Genomic DNA, 19,478 nt, shown 5'->3' on the forward strand with positions numbered 1-19,478 from the left:
TGATTCCAGCTTTTACTATAAATCCAATATCATTCCCCTGTTATGAAACACCAGCATTTCTCACAGGGACTACTGCAAATTCCTCCTATATCTATGTAATGAGACTTTGTAATTTAAAAATAAAATAAAATGAAAACCTGCTTTATTTTGTTTGGAGTGGGGAAAGAAGGAAATGCTTGCCTTGCTTAATTGGTCTAATTTTGTTTCAGCCCTGGGCAGCTCCATTACAGAAAACGTATAGCTAATCTGCAGACACACAGTTTAATTCAGTGGCAAATTCAGGGTAATTTGAAGAACTATTTTTATTTGCCCTCTTTGTTTCCAATCTTTGTTTAGTCACCAACAGCTTACAACCATGGTGAGTTAACTTCCTCTATGGCAGTACTTCCTCTCCAGCATTGACACAAGCTGGTGAATGGTTATACAACTGGGCAAGAAAGAAGCAGAAGAAAAATCTCCTGAATATGTCTGCAGTTCAGACACAGGCCAGTTTAAGAATGTATTGTTTCATTACAGTGAGTACATGATAAAATGCCTTCAGGTCAGTGCAACAGGAAGTACTCTAGTGAGATTAGAAACAAATAAGAATAAAATCCCAATGAGCATAAAGAGGTCTTAGTCAGCAAAATATGTTTGCTTTTGCTATCAATACTATTTGCTCATAGGCAAAATGTACAAAATTGGGAATCACACCATATCCAGTAAAAATGAGAAACGTTCACTATTGATGAGTTAAGTAGCATTCTGCATTCCTGTTTTTTTTTAAAAAAACTTTTAATGGAATTAATTTCCTCTAAGAATACTTTTTACATTTTCAAGCTAGAAGAACATTTATTTCTGAATGGATGGAATTTTTTTTTCAAAATAATACTTGTCTAAGAATTCAACTGGAGTAAATACGGTGTACCCTCCCACCCATACATTTTGATATCTTTCCATAGTTTCCCTTTTTCCTTCTTGCCTCAGCGGAAGCCCTGTTTAACTAAAGGTAAGAGATCCATCAATGGCTCCCTCCTTTCAAACTTCAAACTGACTTACTCATATGAAGCAACATTTTCAGCATCTTCAACTTCAAACTTGGAAAGTCGTGCTAACACACTTTAGCCACCAAAAAAAAAAAAGCAAAAATATATCATTAGATATTTGCTACACAAAATAGTGATAAAAATATATTTGAATAACAAGAATCCCATGAATCTAAAGGATATAGTAAACATGACTTAGCTCACTGGAAGACCTAATATTTAAGAAAGAAAATTACAATCATTAACCAGAAACTCTTTCCTCATGGATACTCTCAACACTGAATTTTGCATATTTTTATCTTCTTTTCTCTCTCTGTCTCTTTCTATATATATGTATATAAAGATATATAAAAGAATATGTATATGGATATATAATATATAAATAATATGTGTATAGACATATCTCAAAGACATTGTGGGTTTCATTCCAGACCACTGCAATGAAGCAAAAACTGCATTAAGCAACTCACACAAATGTTTTGGGTTCCCTGTGCATATGAAAGTTATGTTTACCCTACACTGTAGCCTGTTAAGTTTACAATGGCATTATGTTCAAAAAACTTATGTGTATACCTTAATTAAAAACTACTTTATTGGTTAAAAAATGCTAATGATCACCTTTTGCTGGTGGAGGGCGTTGCCTCCATGTTCATGGCTGCTGACTGATCAGAGTGGTGGTTGCCAATGGTCGGAGTGGCTGAGACAATTTCTTAAAATAGGACAACAATGAAGTTAGCTGTAGCAAATGGCTCTTCCTTTCACAAGTGAGGATTAAGTGGTGAAGCCATCAGGTCCTGGACTTTGTTGAAAGCCTTTTTATTACTGATTTAATCTCATTACTTGTTTTTGGTCTGTTCAGGTTTTCTATTTCTTCTTGGTTTAGTCTTGGTAGGTCGTATGGGTCAAGGATTTTGTCCACCTCCTCTAGGTTTTCAAATTTATTGTAGAGTTGCTCATAATAGTCTCTAATAATTATTTTTATTTCTGTCATTATCTGTTATGCGGTCTCTTTTTTTGTTTCTGATTTTACTTATTTGGGTCTTCCCTTTTTCTTAATTAGTCTAGATAATGGTTTGTTGATATTTTTTAAACCTTTTCGTTGTTAACCTTTTGTAATTTTTGCCTCAAATTTGTTTATTTCTGTTTGGTCTTCATTATTTATTTCCTTTTAATAATTTGGGGTTTGGTTTGTTCTTACTATTCTAGTTTCTTGAGGTAGAATTTTTCAGTGGTTTATTTGAAAGTTTTCTAGTTTTTTTGATCCAGGCATTTATTGCTAAAAATATACTTTTTTTTTTTATACTTTAAGTTCTAGGGTACATGTGCACAATGTGCAGGTTTGTTACACATGTATACATGTGCCATGTTGGTGTGCTGCGCCCATTAACTCGTCATTTACATTAGGTATATCTCCTAATGCTATCCCTCCCCCCTCCCCCTACCCAACAACAGGCCCCAGTGTGTGATGTCCCCCTTCCTGTGTCCGAGTGTTCTCATTGTTCAATTCCCACCTATGAGTGAGAACATGTGATGTTTGGTGTTTTGTCCTTGCGACAGTTTGCTGAAAAAATGATGAGTTCATGTCCTTTGTAGGGACACGGATGAAGCTAAAAACATATTTCTTAATAACTGCTTTTGCTGCGTCCCCTGTTTTGGTATACTGTGTTTCTAGTTACATTTGTTTCAAGGAATTCTTAAATTTCATTCTTAATTTCTTTCTTCACTCACTGTAACTCAAGGGCATGTTGTTTAATTTCCATATGTCTGTATAGTTTTGAATGTTCCTCTTGTTATGAATGTCTAGTTTTATTCCATTGTGGTAAGATAAGATACCTGATAGAATTTCAATTTTTAAAAATTTCTTGAGACTTGTTTTGTAGCCTAACATACAGTCTATCTTGGATAATGTTTCATGTGCTGATGAAAAGAATGTGTATTCTGGAGCTGTTAGGTGAGATGTTCTGTATATGTTTGTTATTTATGTCCATTTGGTCTATGGTGGAGTTTAAGTCTGATGTTTCTTTGTTGATTTTCTGTCTAGATGATTTGTCCAATGCTGAGAGTGGGATACGGAAGTGCCCAACTCTTATTGTAATGGGGTCTATCTCCCTCTTTAGATCTAGTAATATTCGCTTTATATATCTAGGTGCTCTGGTGTTTGAGTGCATACATATTTACAATTATACACATATTACAATTATATTTCTTGCTGAATTGAACCCTTTATTATTACATAATACTCTTGTTTGTCAATTTTTATGGTTTTTAACTTGAACTCTGTTTTGTCTGATACAAGTATAGCTATCCCTGCTCACTTTGGGCTCCCATTTGCATAGGATATCTTTTTCCATCCCTTTATTATCAGTCTATGTGTTTCTATACCGGTAAAGTGAGTTTCTTTTAGATAAAATATAGTTGGGTCTTATTTTTTAATCCACTCAGTAAGTCTATATCCTTCATGGGGTATTTAATCTATTAACATTCAAAGTTATTATTGGTAGGTGAGGAGTTACTTCCAACGTTTTATTGTTTTCTGGTTGTTTTGTATATGTTTTATTCCTTTCTTCCTGTTTACTTTTGAAGTTGGGTAGTTTTCTGTAGTGATAAGGTTTCATTCCTTTCTCTTTCTCCTTTATGTATTGACTCTAACAGTGACTTTTAAAGTTTTGCATGTTTTCATGATGGTGGTTATCATCTTTTTACTTCCAGATGTAAGACTCCCTTGGGCATTTCTTGTAATGTTGGTCTAGTGGTGATGAATTATCTTGGTTTTTGTTTATCTATGACAGATTTTATGTCTTCTTCATTTGTAAAGGATAGCTGTGCTGGCTATAATATTCTTGGCTGAAAGATTTTTTTCTTTCAGAACTTTGAATGTATCATCCCATTCTCTTCTAGCCTAAGGTTTCCACTGGGAAATCAGCTGTTAGTCTAATGGGGATTCCATTATAAGTGTGTTACTTTTCTTTTGCTATTTTAAAAAATCTTTGTCTTTTGATTTTTCACAATTTGACTATAATGTCTGGGTTGAATGTATTTGGGGTTCTTTGATCTTCCTGGAACTAGATGTCTAGCTCTCTCTCAAGAGTTAGGAAGTTTTATGCTATTTTATTAAATATGTTTTCCTCATATTTTCTCTACACTTTTCCTTCTGGAATGCCCATAATATGAATATTTGATCAAATTAATGGTGTCCCATAAATCCTGTAGGCTTTTTTCATTCTTTTTTATCCTTTTTTGCCTGTCTGTGTTATTTCAAAAGACTTGTCTTCAAGTTCAGAAATTATTTCTTCTGCTTGTTCTTGTCTGTAAAGCCATTGATTGTATTTTTTCATTTCATCCATTGAACTGTTTAGCTTTTAGGGCTTCTGTTTGGTTATTTTTATGATATCTGTATCTTTACTGAATTTCTCTTTCACCTGATTTCATTGACTTGTCCATCTGTATTACCTTACATCTCACTGAGTTTCCTTAAGATTATTCTTTTTTCTGTCACATCATATGTTTATGATCGGGTTCTATTACTGGATAATTATTATTTCCCTTTGTAGGTGACATGTTTTCTTGCATTTTCATGGTTGCTGTGTTTCTAAATTGATTTCTATGCATCTGGTGAAAAAGTCACCTTTTCCAATTTTATGGAGTAGGTTTACTTGTATGAATTAATTTGTATGAATGGGTCTTGGATGTCAGTTCACTGGGGTATACCGGCCTTGGTTCTACATGGATGCAGTAAGTGTAGTCTCCATGTAGTTTATTCAGCTGTGATCCACACTAGTAACATTTGCAAGTTACTCAGTGGCCTAGGTTAAGGAAGTTTGTAGTGATGGTGGTGCAGCCTTGCCAGGGGTGGGCTCACTGGGCTGTTTCTCAGGGTAAGGGTGTGTGCAGGCATACAGTGGGTCAGAAAACTTGGAGTATGGCTTTATGCCGCTGGCCATGGTGCCATCACTCTAGCCAGGAGCATGGGGATGCAGTTGCTCAACCAGGGCATGACTTCCAGATGTGCTTTGCAGGACAGTGTCTCAGGCCCAGGATGCAGGCACACAGCTGTTTGCCTGGCCTGGAAGCATGCACTCCAGGAGTGGCCTGAAGGGCTGTTTCCCATAACTGGTATGTGGGTACACAGCTGCTCATCTGGCCTGGGGGCAGTCTGCTGGGGGAAACTCATGGGCCAAATATATAGGTGCATAGCTGCTAAGATGGACTGAAGGTATCTTTGCCAGGGCTGGCCAAGAGGGGTGTTTCTCAGGCCTGGGATACAGTCAAATGACTTCTCAGCTGTCCTAGATGTGTGTCTGCTGGGGGTAGTCCATAGAGCTATTCTAGCTCAGGATGTGGGCACACTGCTGCTCAGCTGGCCTGGGTGGCGCCTGCCAGGGGAAGCCCTGGGGACTGCTTCTATGAGCCAGGATGTGGACAGGAGGCTGCTCAGCTGGCGTAAGGGCATGTCTTCTGGGAGTAGCCCATGGAGCTCTTTCTTAGGTCCAGGACATGGGCATTCATGGCTGATTGGCTGGTCTGGAGGTGCATCTGCCGGGAATGGATACAGGAGTATTTCTCAGGCTCATCCAAGGTTGCACAGCTGCTTAGTTGGCCTGGGAGTGTTTCTGTGGGGGGTGGCCTAAAGGGCTGTTCCTCAAGCTGGGACATAGGTATGTGGCTGCTTAGTTGGCCTGAGTAAGCTCCCAGGGTTGCTTCTCAGCCCTGAGACTTGGGCATACACAGTTGCTTGTCTCTCAGGTCTGAGACACAGGTGCAAGGCCCACTTGGTGGTGTGCCTGCTGGGGGCAGCCTGTGGGACTGTTTCTCAGGCCCTTATTAAAAGCAGAGGGCTACTGGGCACGCCAGCAGCATGTCTGTGGTTGATGGGGCCCGCAAGGCTGTTTCTCAGGTCCTGAGCATGGGCTCATAGTCACTTTGTTGACCTGCGGGTGTATCAGCTGCTCAGAGGCTTAGGGGCCTCTCCCACTTGGGAGAGGGCATGTAGTGGTTTGGCTGTCTTAAGAGTGAATTTACCCTGGATGGGACTGCAGATTATTCCTCTGTCTGGAAGTGTGGTGGTGGCGGTTGATTTCCCTACTCTGCATTACTTGAGTTACAGCCAGTCCTGGGACCAACCTCCACACAGCTGGGATTGTGGCTTTAACCCACCCATGTGGGCTTGGTGTACTGAAGATAAAGCTCCAGTGCTGGAGAGGCACAGTGACTACTGGCCCCCAGAGGAGGGCACACTCAAGAGATGACTCTGTTCTCAAGATGGTGCTGTGTTGCTGCAGCTTAAGTCTCTGGGGGTGGGAAGTCTTCACCTTGTACTCCTAGTCCAGGACATGCAGCTGTGTGAATCCTTGGCAATACTCCAAACTGGCCTGAGGGCTTGCAAAGACTGTGAGATTCTCTTGTTGTAAAGACTTTGTGTTTGTGATGGCAGTGGGGCTGGTGGGGATCTTCTGCCTACCTTCACCCTGCAATGAGAAGTCCCTCCTGTCTCTGGGCCAATTCAATCCAGATGGGACAGAAGGGGCTGCACAGGCTGAGTGCTTCCGTACTATGGCAACTTTCAGTCACCACAGATGTGTCTCCACTCCTTTGCTGCACTCCAGGACTATCCCTTTGATACTCTAATCAAATCTTAGATGTTTATTTCTTGCCTCGGTTCTTTCTTGTAGGGGAGATGAGCACCAGACATCTCTAGTCACCCATCTTGCTTGATTTAGCATAATTCGTAAGGGCCCCAGGATTTTCAGAATAGTCAATGATTGTTGGCTTCAACTTAAAGTCACCAGCTTCATTAGCCCCTAACAAGAGAATTGGCCTGTGCTTTGAAGATTTGAAACCATGCATTGACTTCTCCTCTCTAAATATAAAAGTCCTAGATGGCATCTTCTTCCAATAAAAGGCTATCTTGTCTACATTGAAAATGTGTTGTTTAGTTTGGCCACATTCATCAGTTATCTCACCTAGATCTTCTGGATAACTTGCTGCTGCTTCTGCATCGGCACTGGCTGTTTACTTTGCACTTCTATGTGATAGAGATGGCTTCTTTCCTTAAACCTCATGAACAAACCTTTTAGCGTCAAGCTTTTCTTCTGCAGCTTCCTTACCTCTCCCAGGCTTCACTGAATCAAAGAGAGTGAGGGCCTTGTCCTGGATTACACTTTGGCTTAAGGGAATGCTGTGGCTGGTTTGATCCTTTATCCAGACCACTACAACATTCTCCATATTAGCAATCAGACTGTTTTTCTTTCTCAACATTTGTATGTTCACTGGAGTAGCAGTCTTAATTTTCTTCAAGAAGTTTTTTGGCTTTTCTGTTTTGTTTTGTTTTTGTTTTTGTTTTACATTCACAACTTGGCTGAAATGGTGCAAGAAGTCTAGCCTTCCTCACAATCATTTCTAGCTTTTGGTTTAAAGTGAGAGACATGTGACTCTTCCCTTCACTAGGACACTCAGAGACCATCATAGGCTTATTAAATGGCCTACTTTCAATATTGTTGTGTCTCAGGGAATAGGGAGGCCCAAGGAGAAGGAGAAAGATGGGGGAATGGCTAGTCAGTGGAGCAGTCACAACAAACATGTCATTGATTAGGCTTGTCATCTTAATATGGACATGGTTCGTGTTGCCCCAAAACAATTACAATAGTAACATCAAAGATCACTGATCACAGATCACCATAACAGATATGATAATAAAAAGTTTGGAATATTGCAAGAATTATTAAAATGTGACAAGAGACACAAAGTGAGAACACGCTGTTGGAAAAATGAAACCAGGAGACTTGCTCAATGTAGGGTTGCTACAAACCTTCAGTTTACAAAAAAGTAATATCTGAGGGGCAATAAAATAAAGCACAATAAAACAAGATATACCTGCATATACACACACATATATGTATATATAAACTATATATGTGTATATATACATATATATGCTAAAGGATATATACATATATGTTTACATATATATACACACACATGCTCATATATATATTAAACGATATATATGACTACTGATGTTATTAATTTGGGTCAGTGCTAAAGAATATATCTACATATAGATATGTATATATAGATATATATACACACATTTAAATATGCACATATGTAGACATGTATATAGATATGTGTATCTATATACATATGTAGACATATGTATATAGATATATGTATATCTATATACACACAAATACATATTTATATATCTATATATATTACATATATAGCTAAAAGATATATCTGTATATATACACACACACACATACATGTGTGTTGTGTGTGTGTGTGTGTAGATAGATCCTTTAGCACTGACCCAAATTAATAATGTCAGTAGTTTTCAATGACACCACCATTGAAAGGTGAGTTATATCAAATATATATCAAATTAGTGAAAGACTACTGATGTCATTTTATCCGGGCCAGTGCTAACGATTAAAAATGTACACTGCAGGTCAAGTGACTTCAGAGACATACTTTTCTGGCTGAAATTATGTACAATTGCTCTACATTTATAAACTGGCTGAACTCTGAAAATGTATATGTCAATGCGTATATCATTTTTTCCTAGAAGAAAACCTTATATTATGTAAAGGTGCTCTTGGGCCTTAAAAAACAAACTAATGAATCACAATTTAAGTGCAGTTCTTTATTACTTCATTTGTGAGTGAATTTTACCAATCTTAATATATGCCTCTCTTCTTTCTCTCCGTATTTTGAAATCTCACCCATCATTGATGACTCTACCACACATTACTCTTTTTAATTCAATGAGGTAATAGCTAAAGGATTAAAAATGAACATAGCAAGACTCCACATGTTATCCTAGACTTAATTTTCTGATACAAATTAGTAATAATTATTCTCCAATTTATAATCTAGTTCCCCTGAAAAATGGACATTAATCAGTTATTTATTTGAAACATGGTATTTAATTTTTCTCTGGAAATGAGGTTTTAGATGTTTGTAATGAAATTTTTCAGCCTGTGAAAAAAACTTAATGAATCAAGTTTATATACATTTCTTTACTCCTAAACCTAATCCCCAAGTTACTGTTTCTGGCAAAATTTACATAAAATCAACTTTAGTTTGTAAACACCCACCTTGCTCGCCCTTGTAATTTTCTGCCTTCTCACGTTCAAATACCACCAGTAACTCTTCACCAATCATGGATGTCTTTCCTGCCCCTCAGATAGGGTTAAGTAACTACAGACCCAAGGCAGGGCCTCCATACAATCTGATGGCTCATGACTGTAAACCCAGCAGTTTGGGAGGCTGAGGCGGGTAGATCACGAGGGCAGGAGTTCAAGACCAGCCTGGCCAATATAGTGAAAACCTGTCCCTACCAAAAATACAAAAAATTTGTCTGGCATGGTAGCACATGACTGCAGTTCCAGCTACTCAGGAGGCTGAGGCAGGAAAATCGCTTGAACCCAGGAGAAGGAGGTTACAGTGAGCCGAGATCACGCCGCTGCATGCCAGCTTGGGAAACAGCGAGACTTCATCTCAAAAAATAATAATAATAATAGAAATACGTTTTAATTTGCCCATGCCTCCAACGTCCTATAAAATAAATTCTTTTAAAAATTTATTTATTGGCTTAAAAATCAATACTACATACAAAACTCACATGCTATTGCTTAATGAGCAGCTAAGAATTCTCACCTAGATGTTTCCTTAATCAGCCACTGATTAAACACAATCCTTTTATTCCTTCTGTAAAATCTCATTCATTTTGCAAGGTTTCTTGAGCATTACACTATAATTAACTTGAATCAGGTTTTCCATATTACTTACACCTTTATGATTTATTTCCAGGAGAGGTTTTCACATGATTGGGAAAACCCTCCACCACCTCCTTCCTTTCACTGATCATGCTAGTCTCTCCTGCCCATAAGACACAGTGAAGTACCCGCACACTTGAGGAAAGCGGCATCCAATGAGGTGGTGGGTTTGGGTTGGGTCTAGGCACCAACCTCACATGTGGACAGAGCTCTCGAGTGTGTGGGACAAGTCCACGTTCCATTAGCTCCGTTCTTTTTTTCCCAGGGCTTCACTACTCCTTATTGGCTGCTATCTCCTCCATGTTGCAAATAGGATTCTCTCCTTTCTTGGAACACTGTGGTAGGGTCTCAAACTCAGGAAACCTGAATCCCTTAAAAAATTGCCTACCAGAAATTGAGGGTGACAAAGACACTAACAGGAAGAAGCAGCTCTCCTACGAACTGACCTCCTTATACAACTCCATCAAAAAAAGGTGCAAAGTTATCTACAAATGCTACAATGAGAAGAATTGGAAACCCTGTTAAAAAACACTCTGTATGGCCATGCAGGCTCCTGAGAGTAAATTCCACAAATGTCCATCTGTCTCCGTGTTTTGTGTTTCCATTTTTTGCATGGGTTTGTTTGTGTAAATGTGTTGACAAAAGTGTGTATGGATGAAGATGGATGGATATATTTGTGTATGTGCTTCGTGTGTGTATAGCTCTATGCACTCTTATGCATACGTGTGTCTTCATGTATTTATAACTCACCTTTCACTGATAGGTGACACCAGGGCTGCTCCTTTAAATTCACTTGTGTGTGGGCTAGAGGATGATAAAAGAATACAGTCAGATAGGAGATGCAATTCTAAATTTGCTTTTTTGGAAAATTAGCTTTTATTACTCTAGACAGAAACCAATGAATTCCTGTCAGAAATCTGAGTCCCATAAAAAAACTGCTTAGTAGGAACTAAGGGTGGCAAATACACCACAGGAAGAAGCAAATCTCCTATGACCTGCTCCTTTTTATAGAACTCCACCAAAGAAGGATGCAAAGTTACTAACAAATGCTACAATGAGACGAATTGGAAACTCTGTTAAAAAAAAAAAAAAATCTCTATGGCCATGCAGGCTCCTGAGAGTAAATTCCACAAATGTCCACCAGTCTCCTTTCTCTTTGGTCTATGTTTCCATCATGTGCATGGATTAGTTTGTGTAAGTGTGTTGAAGAGACGTGTGGATGGATGGATGAATGGATGGATGGATGGATGGATGGGGTATACTTGCTCATGTGCCTGGTGTGTGTATAGTTCTATGCACACTTATGCTGACAGGTGACTTTAACTATTTATTACTCACCTTTCTTTCGCAGGTGCCTCCTCGGTTGCTCCTTTAAATTCACTTGTCTGTGGACTAGTGGATGATAAGAGAAAACAGTCAGAGAGGAGACATAATTTTGAATTTATATTTTGGAAAAATTACCTTTCATTACTCTAGACAGAAACCAATTAATTTCTGACTATTCATGTGTATAGCACTACTGGAACCTGGAATGTCTTTTCCTCTTTATTAGAAATGAGGATTTATATGGCGACAACCAAAATCTTAGGCGGGGGAAAATAGTAATGCTTCCCGATTTAAGTAAACCTCTTTATTATGACCTCAGTCCCAATGTGTGACAGCTTTGTGGTGGCAGTTATTTCAAACTCAACTCCAATTTGTAGGTAGTCAGCCCTCTTATTCCATTCAATGTCCTGCTTAAAAGGCCCTCCATTAGCTCCTTATGTTCACCCAGCATGGTGGTTTCTCATGTCCCACAAAAAGGGTCAGGTAACTAGAGGTCTGACACAGGGGCACAATCCAATAGGATGGTGATTTGAGGTTTGGAGCACCAGCCTCTGTGGTGGCAGGGTTCTGGAGGGTGGAGAACACCTCTAAGGCTCATACCTCTGTTGCTTTCTGCTGAAGGCTTCACAGTTCCCCAAGTACTCCTACCTCCTCCTCACTCCAAACAGGATTCTCTCTTCCCTGGGCCTACTCTGGTATGTCTGGTACACAAAAAATCTGCTTTTCCAAAGCATTTGCCCGCTACTTACTGAGGGTGACAAGACAGTAACAGATGGAAGCCTCTATCTATAGTCAGTTTCTTTTTTTCTAAACAATGTAAAAATGTGGAAGTTATCTATACATGATACAGTGAGATGATAAAGAACCTGTGTGAAAGAAACACTGTATTATCATGAACACATCTGAGAGTTAATCCCACTAATCTCGGTCTCTTTCTCTGTCACTGTTTTGTGTGTGTGTGTACATCTTTTTTTTTTTCTTTTTTTCTTTTTTGCAACAGTTTCGCTCCTGCTGCCCAGGGTGGAATGCAGCGGCATGTTCTCAGCTCACTGCAAACTCCACTTCCCCAGGTTCAATCTATTCTCCTGCCTCAGCCTCCTGAGTAGCTGGGATTAGAGGCACCTGCCACCACACCTGGCTAGTTCTTGTAGTTTTAGTAGAGACAGGGTTTCACGATGTTTGCCAGCCTGGTCTCAAACACCCGACCTCAGGGTATCTGCCTGCTTCAGCTTCCCAAAGTGCTCAGATTACAGGTGTGAACCATTGCACCTGGTCATGTGTACATCTTTTATAACTCACCTGTCATTGGGGCTGAGCCAATGATGACTCCCACCAGGTCAGTCGGATCGGGACTAAAGGACAAATATGGTCAGAGTCAGACACAATGCGTAATTCTAATGTTTTGCAACAAATAGCTACAGTTAGTCTATGTGTCATTCCCCAGTTACACTTTTATTATTCGCATGTATGTATATCACTAAATTGACCTGGGATGGCATTTGTCTTTTTATTAGAAATGAGGTTTCATATGCCAACAGTGAGCATTTTAGGCTGTGACCATAGCGATGCATGCAGATTAAGTAAGGGTATCTACACCTCAAGGTGTAACAGCATTTTTGGAGAGCATTTAATTCTAGTTCAAATTTAGTTCCTGAGTCTCCCTTCTTATAATCCCATTTGAGTTCCTCATTCTCTATCACCTCCAATCACCTCCTCACTTTCCACCCATCCTAGTTTTCTTTGCTGCCCAAGAGTTGCGGCCAAGTAGCTGGAGGCCTCAAGCAAGGGCTCCATCCCATGTGAGAGTGGGTATGGGCAAAGGCAGTCAGCCTCACATAACGGTAGAGCTCTGGAGGGGGTGAAATAATTCCAGGGTTATTAGCTCTGTTCTTTGTTTTGGCTGGGATTTCTCTGATCTTTGTCCACTCCTATCTCCTTCTCCCTGCAAGCAGGATTCGCTTCTCCCTTGGTTCATGCTACTAGGAAAGTCTCATTCTCACAGAAAGGTAATGTGACAAACACTAACATAAAAAGTCTCCCTCTATGAGTTCCTCCCCATTTTCCTACCTCCATCCAAAAAGAAAACAATATTGCATACAAAGCTCATTCTGAGAGGACTCTAGAAATAGTTTCAAGGGAACTCCTTGTTCCCATGGATGCCTGTCACACTCAATAGCCCTACTCAGTCTCTCTTGTGTGTATGAATGCATGTATGTATGTGTTTGTATATGCATAGATACATGTATAACTGTATTCCTTGATATCACATGGTGCATTGGCCAGCCTACTAGAAGGTACTCTCAATTCACACACAGGGCCATGCCAAAGAAGTTAACATGTACATACTAAGACAACATGTAACTTCCTAGACTTAAGGTTTTCAGTTCAAAATAATTCCAACTGCTTTTGTTTTGGTTTTTTGTTTTTGTTTTTTGTTGTTGTTTTTGGTTTTTTTGAGACAGAGTCTCACTCAGTCACCCAAGCTGGAGTGCAGTGGCATGATCTCGGCTCACTGCAACATCTGCCTCCCGGGTTCAAGCAATTCTCCTGCCTCAGCCTCCCGAGTAGCAGGGACTACAGGTGCCCGCCACCACACCCGGCTAATTTTGTATTTTTAGTAGAGATGGGGTTTCACCATGTTGGCCAGGCTGGCCTTGAACTACTGATCTCGTTATCCACCCGCCCTGGCCTCCCAAAGTGCTAGGACTACAGGCCTGAGCCACCGCACCCGACCTTCCAACTACTTTTCAACCTGTAAATTGCCTTACCCTTACAGAAGTCATGTGTGTATTTGGTTCTTTGGAATCTACCATGCCATTTACCCTACACATCATACTTTATATGATTGCAGCACATCTATCTAAGACTCACTGACTCAAGAGTTCACCAAAACTCTGTACCACTGGAGCTGGCCAATGCACGACAGACAGCCTTTTGTGGGTGAATTTCTTTTAAATTCGACTCCACTGTGTAGGCATTCCTCCTCCTAATCCCATCTATGGCCCACTTCCTGGATCTCTCCATCACGTCTTTCCTTTCACCCATCATGCTAGTCTTTCCTGTCCATGGGACACAGGCAAGTAGCTGTGGGCCTAAGGAAGGGCTGCATCCAATGAGGTGGTGTGCTTGTGTTTGTGTTTTAGCACCAACCTCATATGTTGACAGAGCTCTGGAGTGTGAGGGACAAGTCCATGTTCCATTAGCTCTGTTCTTTTCTGCCCAGGGCTTCACTGCTCCTTGTCAGCTGCTATCTCCTCCATGTTGCAAACAGGATTTTCTCCTCCTTTCTGTCAATCTGGTGGGCTCTCAAACTCAGGAAATCTGAGTCCTTTAAGAAGCTGCTTACTAGGAACTAACAGTGACAAATACACTAACATACGAAGCAGCAGCTCTCCTATGACCTGCTCCTTTTTATAACACTCCGTTAGAAAAGGAAGCAATGTTACCTACAAAGGCTACGAGGAGAAGAATTGGAAATCCTGTTAAAAACCACTCTCTATGGCCACGCAGGCTTCCCAGAATAAACTCCACAAATGTCCGGCCGTCTGTCTCCTTGTTGTATGTTTCCACTGTATGCATGGATTTGTTAGTGGATGTGTTTGAGAGAAGTGTGTATGGATGGATGCATGGATGGATGGATGGATATATTTGTTTATGTGCCTGTGTGTGTGAATACTTCTATGCTCAGTTATAATTCGATAAATAAAGACACACATATGCATAACTCACCTTTCATTTATACGTGCCTCTGGGTTCACTCCTGATAATTCATTTGTGGGTGGACTAGAGGATGACAAAAGAATACAGTCAGACAGGAGACACAATTCAAAATTTACTTTTCTGGTAAAACTAACTTTCATTACTCTGCACATAAACCAGTTAAGTTCTGACTATTCATGTGTATAGCACTATTTGGTTCTAAAATGTCATTTTTTTTATTAAAAAGGAGGATTTATATGATGGCAACCAACATCTTAGGCTGGGGAAAATAGTAATGCTTTCAGATTTAAATAAACCTCTTTATTATGACCTCAGTCCCAATGCATGACAGCCTTTGTGGTGGCAGTTATTTCAAACTAAACTTTTGCGTGGAGGTAGTCAGCCCTCTTATTCCACTAAATGTGCTGCCTCGAAAGCCCTCCATTACTTCTTCACTTGATTGTCTCTCTTGGTCCACAAGTACGGTAAAGTAACTGCAGGTCTGAGTCAAGGACACAATCCAATATGATGGTATTTGGGGTTTTGAGTACCACCCTGTATTGTGGAAGAGTTCTGCAGGGTCGAAAACATTTCTAGGGTTGTTAGCTTTTTTCTCTTCTCCTGAGGTCTTCACTACTCTCCGTCCCTGCTGTGCTTTCCTGTTTCCAAAGAGGATTCTCTGCTGTCCTCAGCCATTATAGTAAGGTCTCACATACAGGCAGTCTGAAAATTATTTTTTATTTTTACTCAAGAGTATCAAACAGACTAGTAAGAAAAATCATTCTTCTTTTTATGTGGCCATCTTTTATCTAAATTCATTCAAGACATAAAGTCACCTTCATATCCTATAGTGAGATCACGCAGACACATGTGTCAAAAGTTTTTTGTTTTTCCATTAATGCCCTTGAATGGGAACTTCCCTAATCTCAACCTTTATATTTCTCTGCAGTACCTGTGGGTGCATGCCTTGATTTAATATGAATGCATATAGGTATATATAAATGGTATATAATCGTTTCCTCCCTTGTTCATACATCCTTATATCTATATTGATTTATTTCTTTTTCTTTTTCTTTTTTTTCTTTTTTTGAGGGGGAGTCTCCCTCTGTTGCCCAGGCTGGAGTGCAGTGGCAGGATCTCGGCTCACTGCAAGCTCCGCCTCCTGGGTTCATGCCATTCTCCTGCCTCAGCCTCCTGAGTAGCTGGGACTACAGGCACCCGCCACCACACCCAGCTAATTTTTTGTATTTTTAGTAGAGATGGGGTTTCACTGTGTTAGCCAGGATGGTCTCGATCTCCTGACCTCGTGATCCACCCACCTCGGCCTCCCAAAGTGCTGGGATTACAGGCGTGAGCCACCGCGCCCAGCCTCTATATTATTTCTGTCTCACAGTTCACTGACAGCTCCACTCCAGGGTACTGATTTGAATTTAGACTTGGCAGTGCTACAGAATTTAAATATATATATGTATCGTCCAACACCAATATGACATCCTGGACTTCACTTTCTGGTTTGAATTACTCACAAGCGATGTTTAGTTCTTTACAATTGAATACAGCACAAACTAAGAATTTGGTGGTTTACTTTATTTCAAATTCAGCTGCAGTTTCTATATACAAATCCCCTTGACCCCATCTCATTTCCTGACACTAAAATCCCTTCATGAGTGCCTTGTTTTTGCCATTATAGGTGTCTTCTCTGCTCTCACACAGGGTCAAGAAACTGCCCCATACAATGTGATGATGGGTGTGGGCTTGCAGTGTTAGCCTCACATGGTGGTAGAGCTCTGGGTGTGAGGAACCCTGCCAGGGCCATTAGCTCTGTTTTTTTTTCCCTAAGGGCTCCACTGCTCCCTGTCCACTGTTACTCGCTTGTTGCTCTGCATAGGATTTTCTTCCCTTGGTCCACTCTAGTATGTCTCATACACAGAAAATCTGACTTTCCTAAGTATGTGCCTGCTACTAAGGGTGACAAGACAATAACAAGAAGTTTCCCTTTTTTGCCCTGTTCCTTTTTTATCCAATTTAATCAAAAAGTTGGATAAGGGGCCTGCAGGGCTTATAGTGAGGAGGTTTATAAACAGTGTAAAAGACATTCTGTATGGCCATAGATGATCCTGAGTGTAAGCATATAATCTTCATCTTTCTCTCTGTCGATTCTCTCTCTCTTTTCTCTTTCTCTCCCTTTCTCTCTCTCCCTGTGTGTCTAGATAGACAGAAGTATGTATATCTGCATATATATTTCTTTAAATATTTGTGTATATATATTTTATAATTCACATTTCATTGGTGGTTCTATCATAGGTCATTGATGTCAATTCTGCATGCAGGCTAAAGGAATATAAAAGTAGATAGTTGGACACACATGTAATTCTAAACTTACTTTTTGAATCAAACAGCTACAGTTACTCTACGATGTACTATCTGGTTGACATTTAAATATTCATGTGTATATCACTAATTCGAACTAGGTGTATCCTTTTTTTTAGGTGGAGTCTCACTCTCACTGAGGCTGGAGTGCAGTTGTACCATCTTGGCTCACTGCAACCTCCGCCTCCCAGGTTCAAGCAATTCTCCTTCCTCAGCCTCCTGAGTAGATGGGATTACAGGCATGCACCACCACACCTGGCTAATTTTTGTATTTTTAGTAGAGACAGGGTTTTGCCATGTTGGTCAGGCTTGTCTCAAATTCCTGGCCTCCAGTGATCTAGCTGTCTTGGCCTCCCAAAGTGCTGGGATTACAGATATGAGCCACCATGCCTGGCCAGTGGCATTTATTTCTAATGTAACTGCAGTCTGTAAGGAAACATGCCTCTTACCCCATCTAAATTCTTGATTCCTAAGTCCTTCTGTCACTTCTTTACTTTCACCCATCATGGCTGTCTTTCCTGCCCAGAAGATATGACCATGTAGCTGTAGGCCTGAGTCAGGAACTCCCTACAAAATGATTGTGGGTTTGGGTTTGGAGCACCAGCCTCACATGGTGGTAGAACTCTAGAAGGTGAGGAACCTATTACGGTTTCATGAACTCTGTTCTTTTTGCTGAGTGCTTCACTCCTCCCTGTCACCTGTTACCTCCCCATTGCTCCATATAGGATTCTCTCTCCCTTTGGCCCACTCTAGTAGTAGGAGAGTCTCATAAATGGAAAACCTCAGAGGTTCCTAAGGGATTGGATACTACTAACTTAGAGTGACAAATATACTAAGAGGAAGAAGCATCCCTTTCATGACTTCATCCTCTTTTATCCAATTTGGTCTGAAAAAAAAAAATAGAAGGTTATCTATAGATCCTACAGTGAGAAGATTTAGACATAGTGTCAAAGATACTCTGTATTTCCAAGGATATGCCTGACAGTGAATTTTACAAATATCAACTTCTCTTTCTCTTTCATTGTTTTATGTTTCTGTGTGTGTATGTGTATGCATGCGTGTATGTTATGTGTATATATGTATATATACACTTACTTGTATATAAATCTTTGTTTCTCATTCACATTTCATGGGTGGCTCTATCATAGGTTACTACCATCAACTCAATTGGCTGTGGGCTGGGGAATTATAAAAGCATATTACTCAGATACAAACACAATTTGGACTTACACTTTTGGTCAAATAGCTGCAGTTACTCTAGACAAGAGTCTACCTGCCAAGGAATGCCAAAGATTGCCAGCAACCAGAAAAAGCTAGCAAAGAGGTATCAAACAGATTCTTCCTTATAGCCTTCATAAAAAGCCAACCCTACTGACAACCTCAATTTCAGATTTCTAGTCCCTAGGACTATGAGATCATTAATTTTTGTTTAAGCCACTTGGTTTGTGATACTTTGTTAAAGCAGCCCTAGAAACTAATATACCCTAACCTGGTAGAATCTCATACACAGGCAATCCAACAGTTTTCTAAAAGTTTTAGCTACTAGTCAATTCAGCTAGGAAGAAGAAGTAGACTTCTTGTGATCTACTTATCTTGTATCCAACTAGACCCAAAAAAGAAAAGGATGTTACATACAGAAGCTGAAACTACCAGTACTTTAGAAACAGTGTCCAAGAAACTCTATAGTTAACATTTGTGTGTATCTTTATGAACGTACACACGCATAACACCTTTCACTGATGGCTCCATTATAGGCTAGTGATATCGTTTCACTTTCACTGAGGACTCCATCATGGGTTAGTGATATCACTTCATTTGGGTCAGGGCTAAAGAATTAAACTAAATTGTACATAATCAAATACCATGTGAATTTGTAGGCTTAATTTTTATTCAAATTAGCTACAATAACCCTACAACTAATAAACTAGCTGTTCTAAAAACACAAAACAAAACAAAACACATGCAATTTAGCCATTTGGAAACAATAGTGACCATCCCTGCCTGTCTCCATAGACAACAACAGCAACTACCCAGGAGTAGTTACAGTAAAATTAGGAGAGCATTAGGCTGGCTGATGAAAACAGGGAAGGGCTGAAGAGCCATCCTTGGGCCTTCACTCCTCCACCTGCCTCCATCTCCAAAGCCCAGGTTACACACCAGAGAGATTGTCTCCTCCAATGCTGCTTTGTTCAGGAGCTTCAAGGTGATATAGTTGTTTAATTAAACAAAATTTTCCCTGTGGTTGCCTCTGTACTTGAGTCCTTATGCAACAAACTGCAAG

The 19,478-nt window shown here is 40.0% G+C and overlaps 1 protein-coding gene across 1 annotated transcript in view; it reads right to left on the reverse strand.

The window, feature by feature from the left end:
- LOC129524661 (phosphatidylinositol 3,4,5-trisphosphate 3-phosphatase TPTE2-like) overlaps positions 1-15,000 on the reverse strand; it is a 39,188-nt gene extending 24,188 nt beyond the window's left edge. The window contains exons 1-5 of the mRNA XM_055350938.1: positions 14,858-15,000; positions 12,424-12,480; positions 11,141-11,194; positions 10,553-10,606; positions 1,039-1,098 (exon numbers count right to left, since the gene is read on the reverse strand). Of these exons, the coding sequence (XP_055206913.1) occupies positions 1,039-1,098; positions 10,553-10,606; positions 11,141-11,194; positions 12,424-12,480; positions 14,858-15,000 (368 nt within the window). The remainder of the gene's footprint in view (positions 1-1,038; positions 1,099-10,552; positions 10,607-11,140; positions 11,195-12,423; positions 12,481-14,857) is intronic.
- Positions 15,001-19,478: the final 4,478 nt, after the last annotated feature.

The sequence above is a fragment of the Gorilla gorilla genome, chromosome 13 (genome assembly GCF_029281585.2).
Source record: "Gorilla gorilla gorilla isolate KB3781 chromosome 13, NHGRI_mGorGor1-v2.1_pri, whole genome shotgun sequence".
NCBI lineage: Eukaryota > Metazoa > Chordata > Mammalia > Primates > Hominidae > Gorilla > Gorilla gorilla.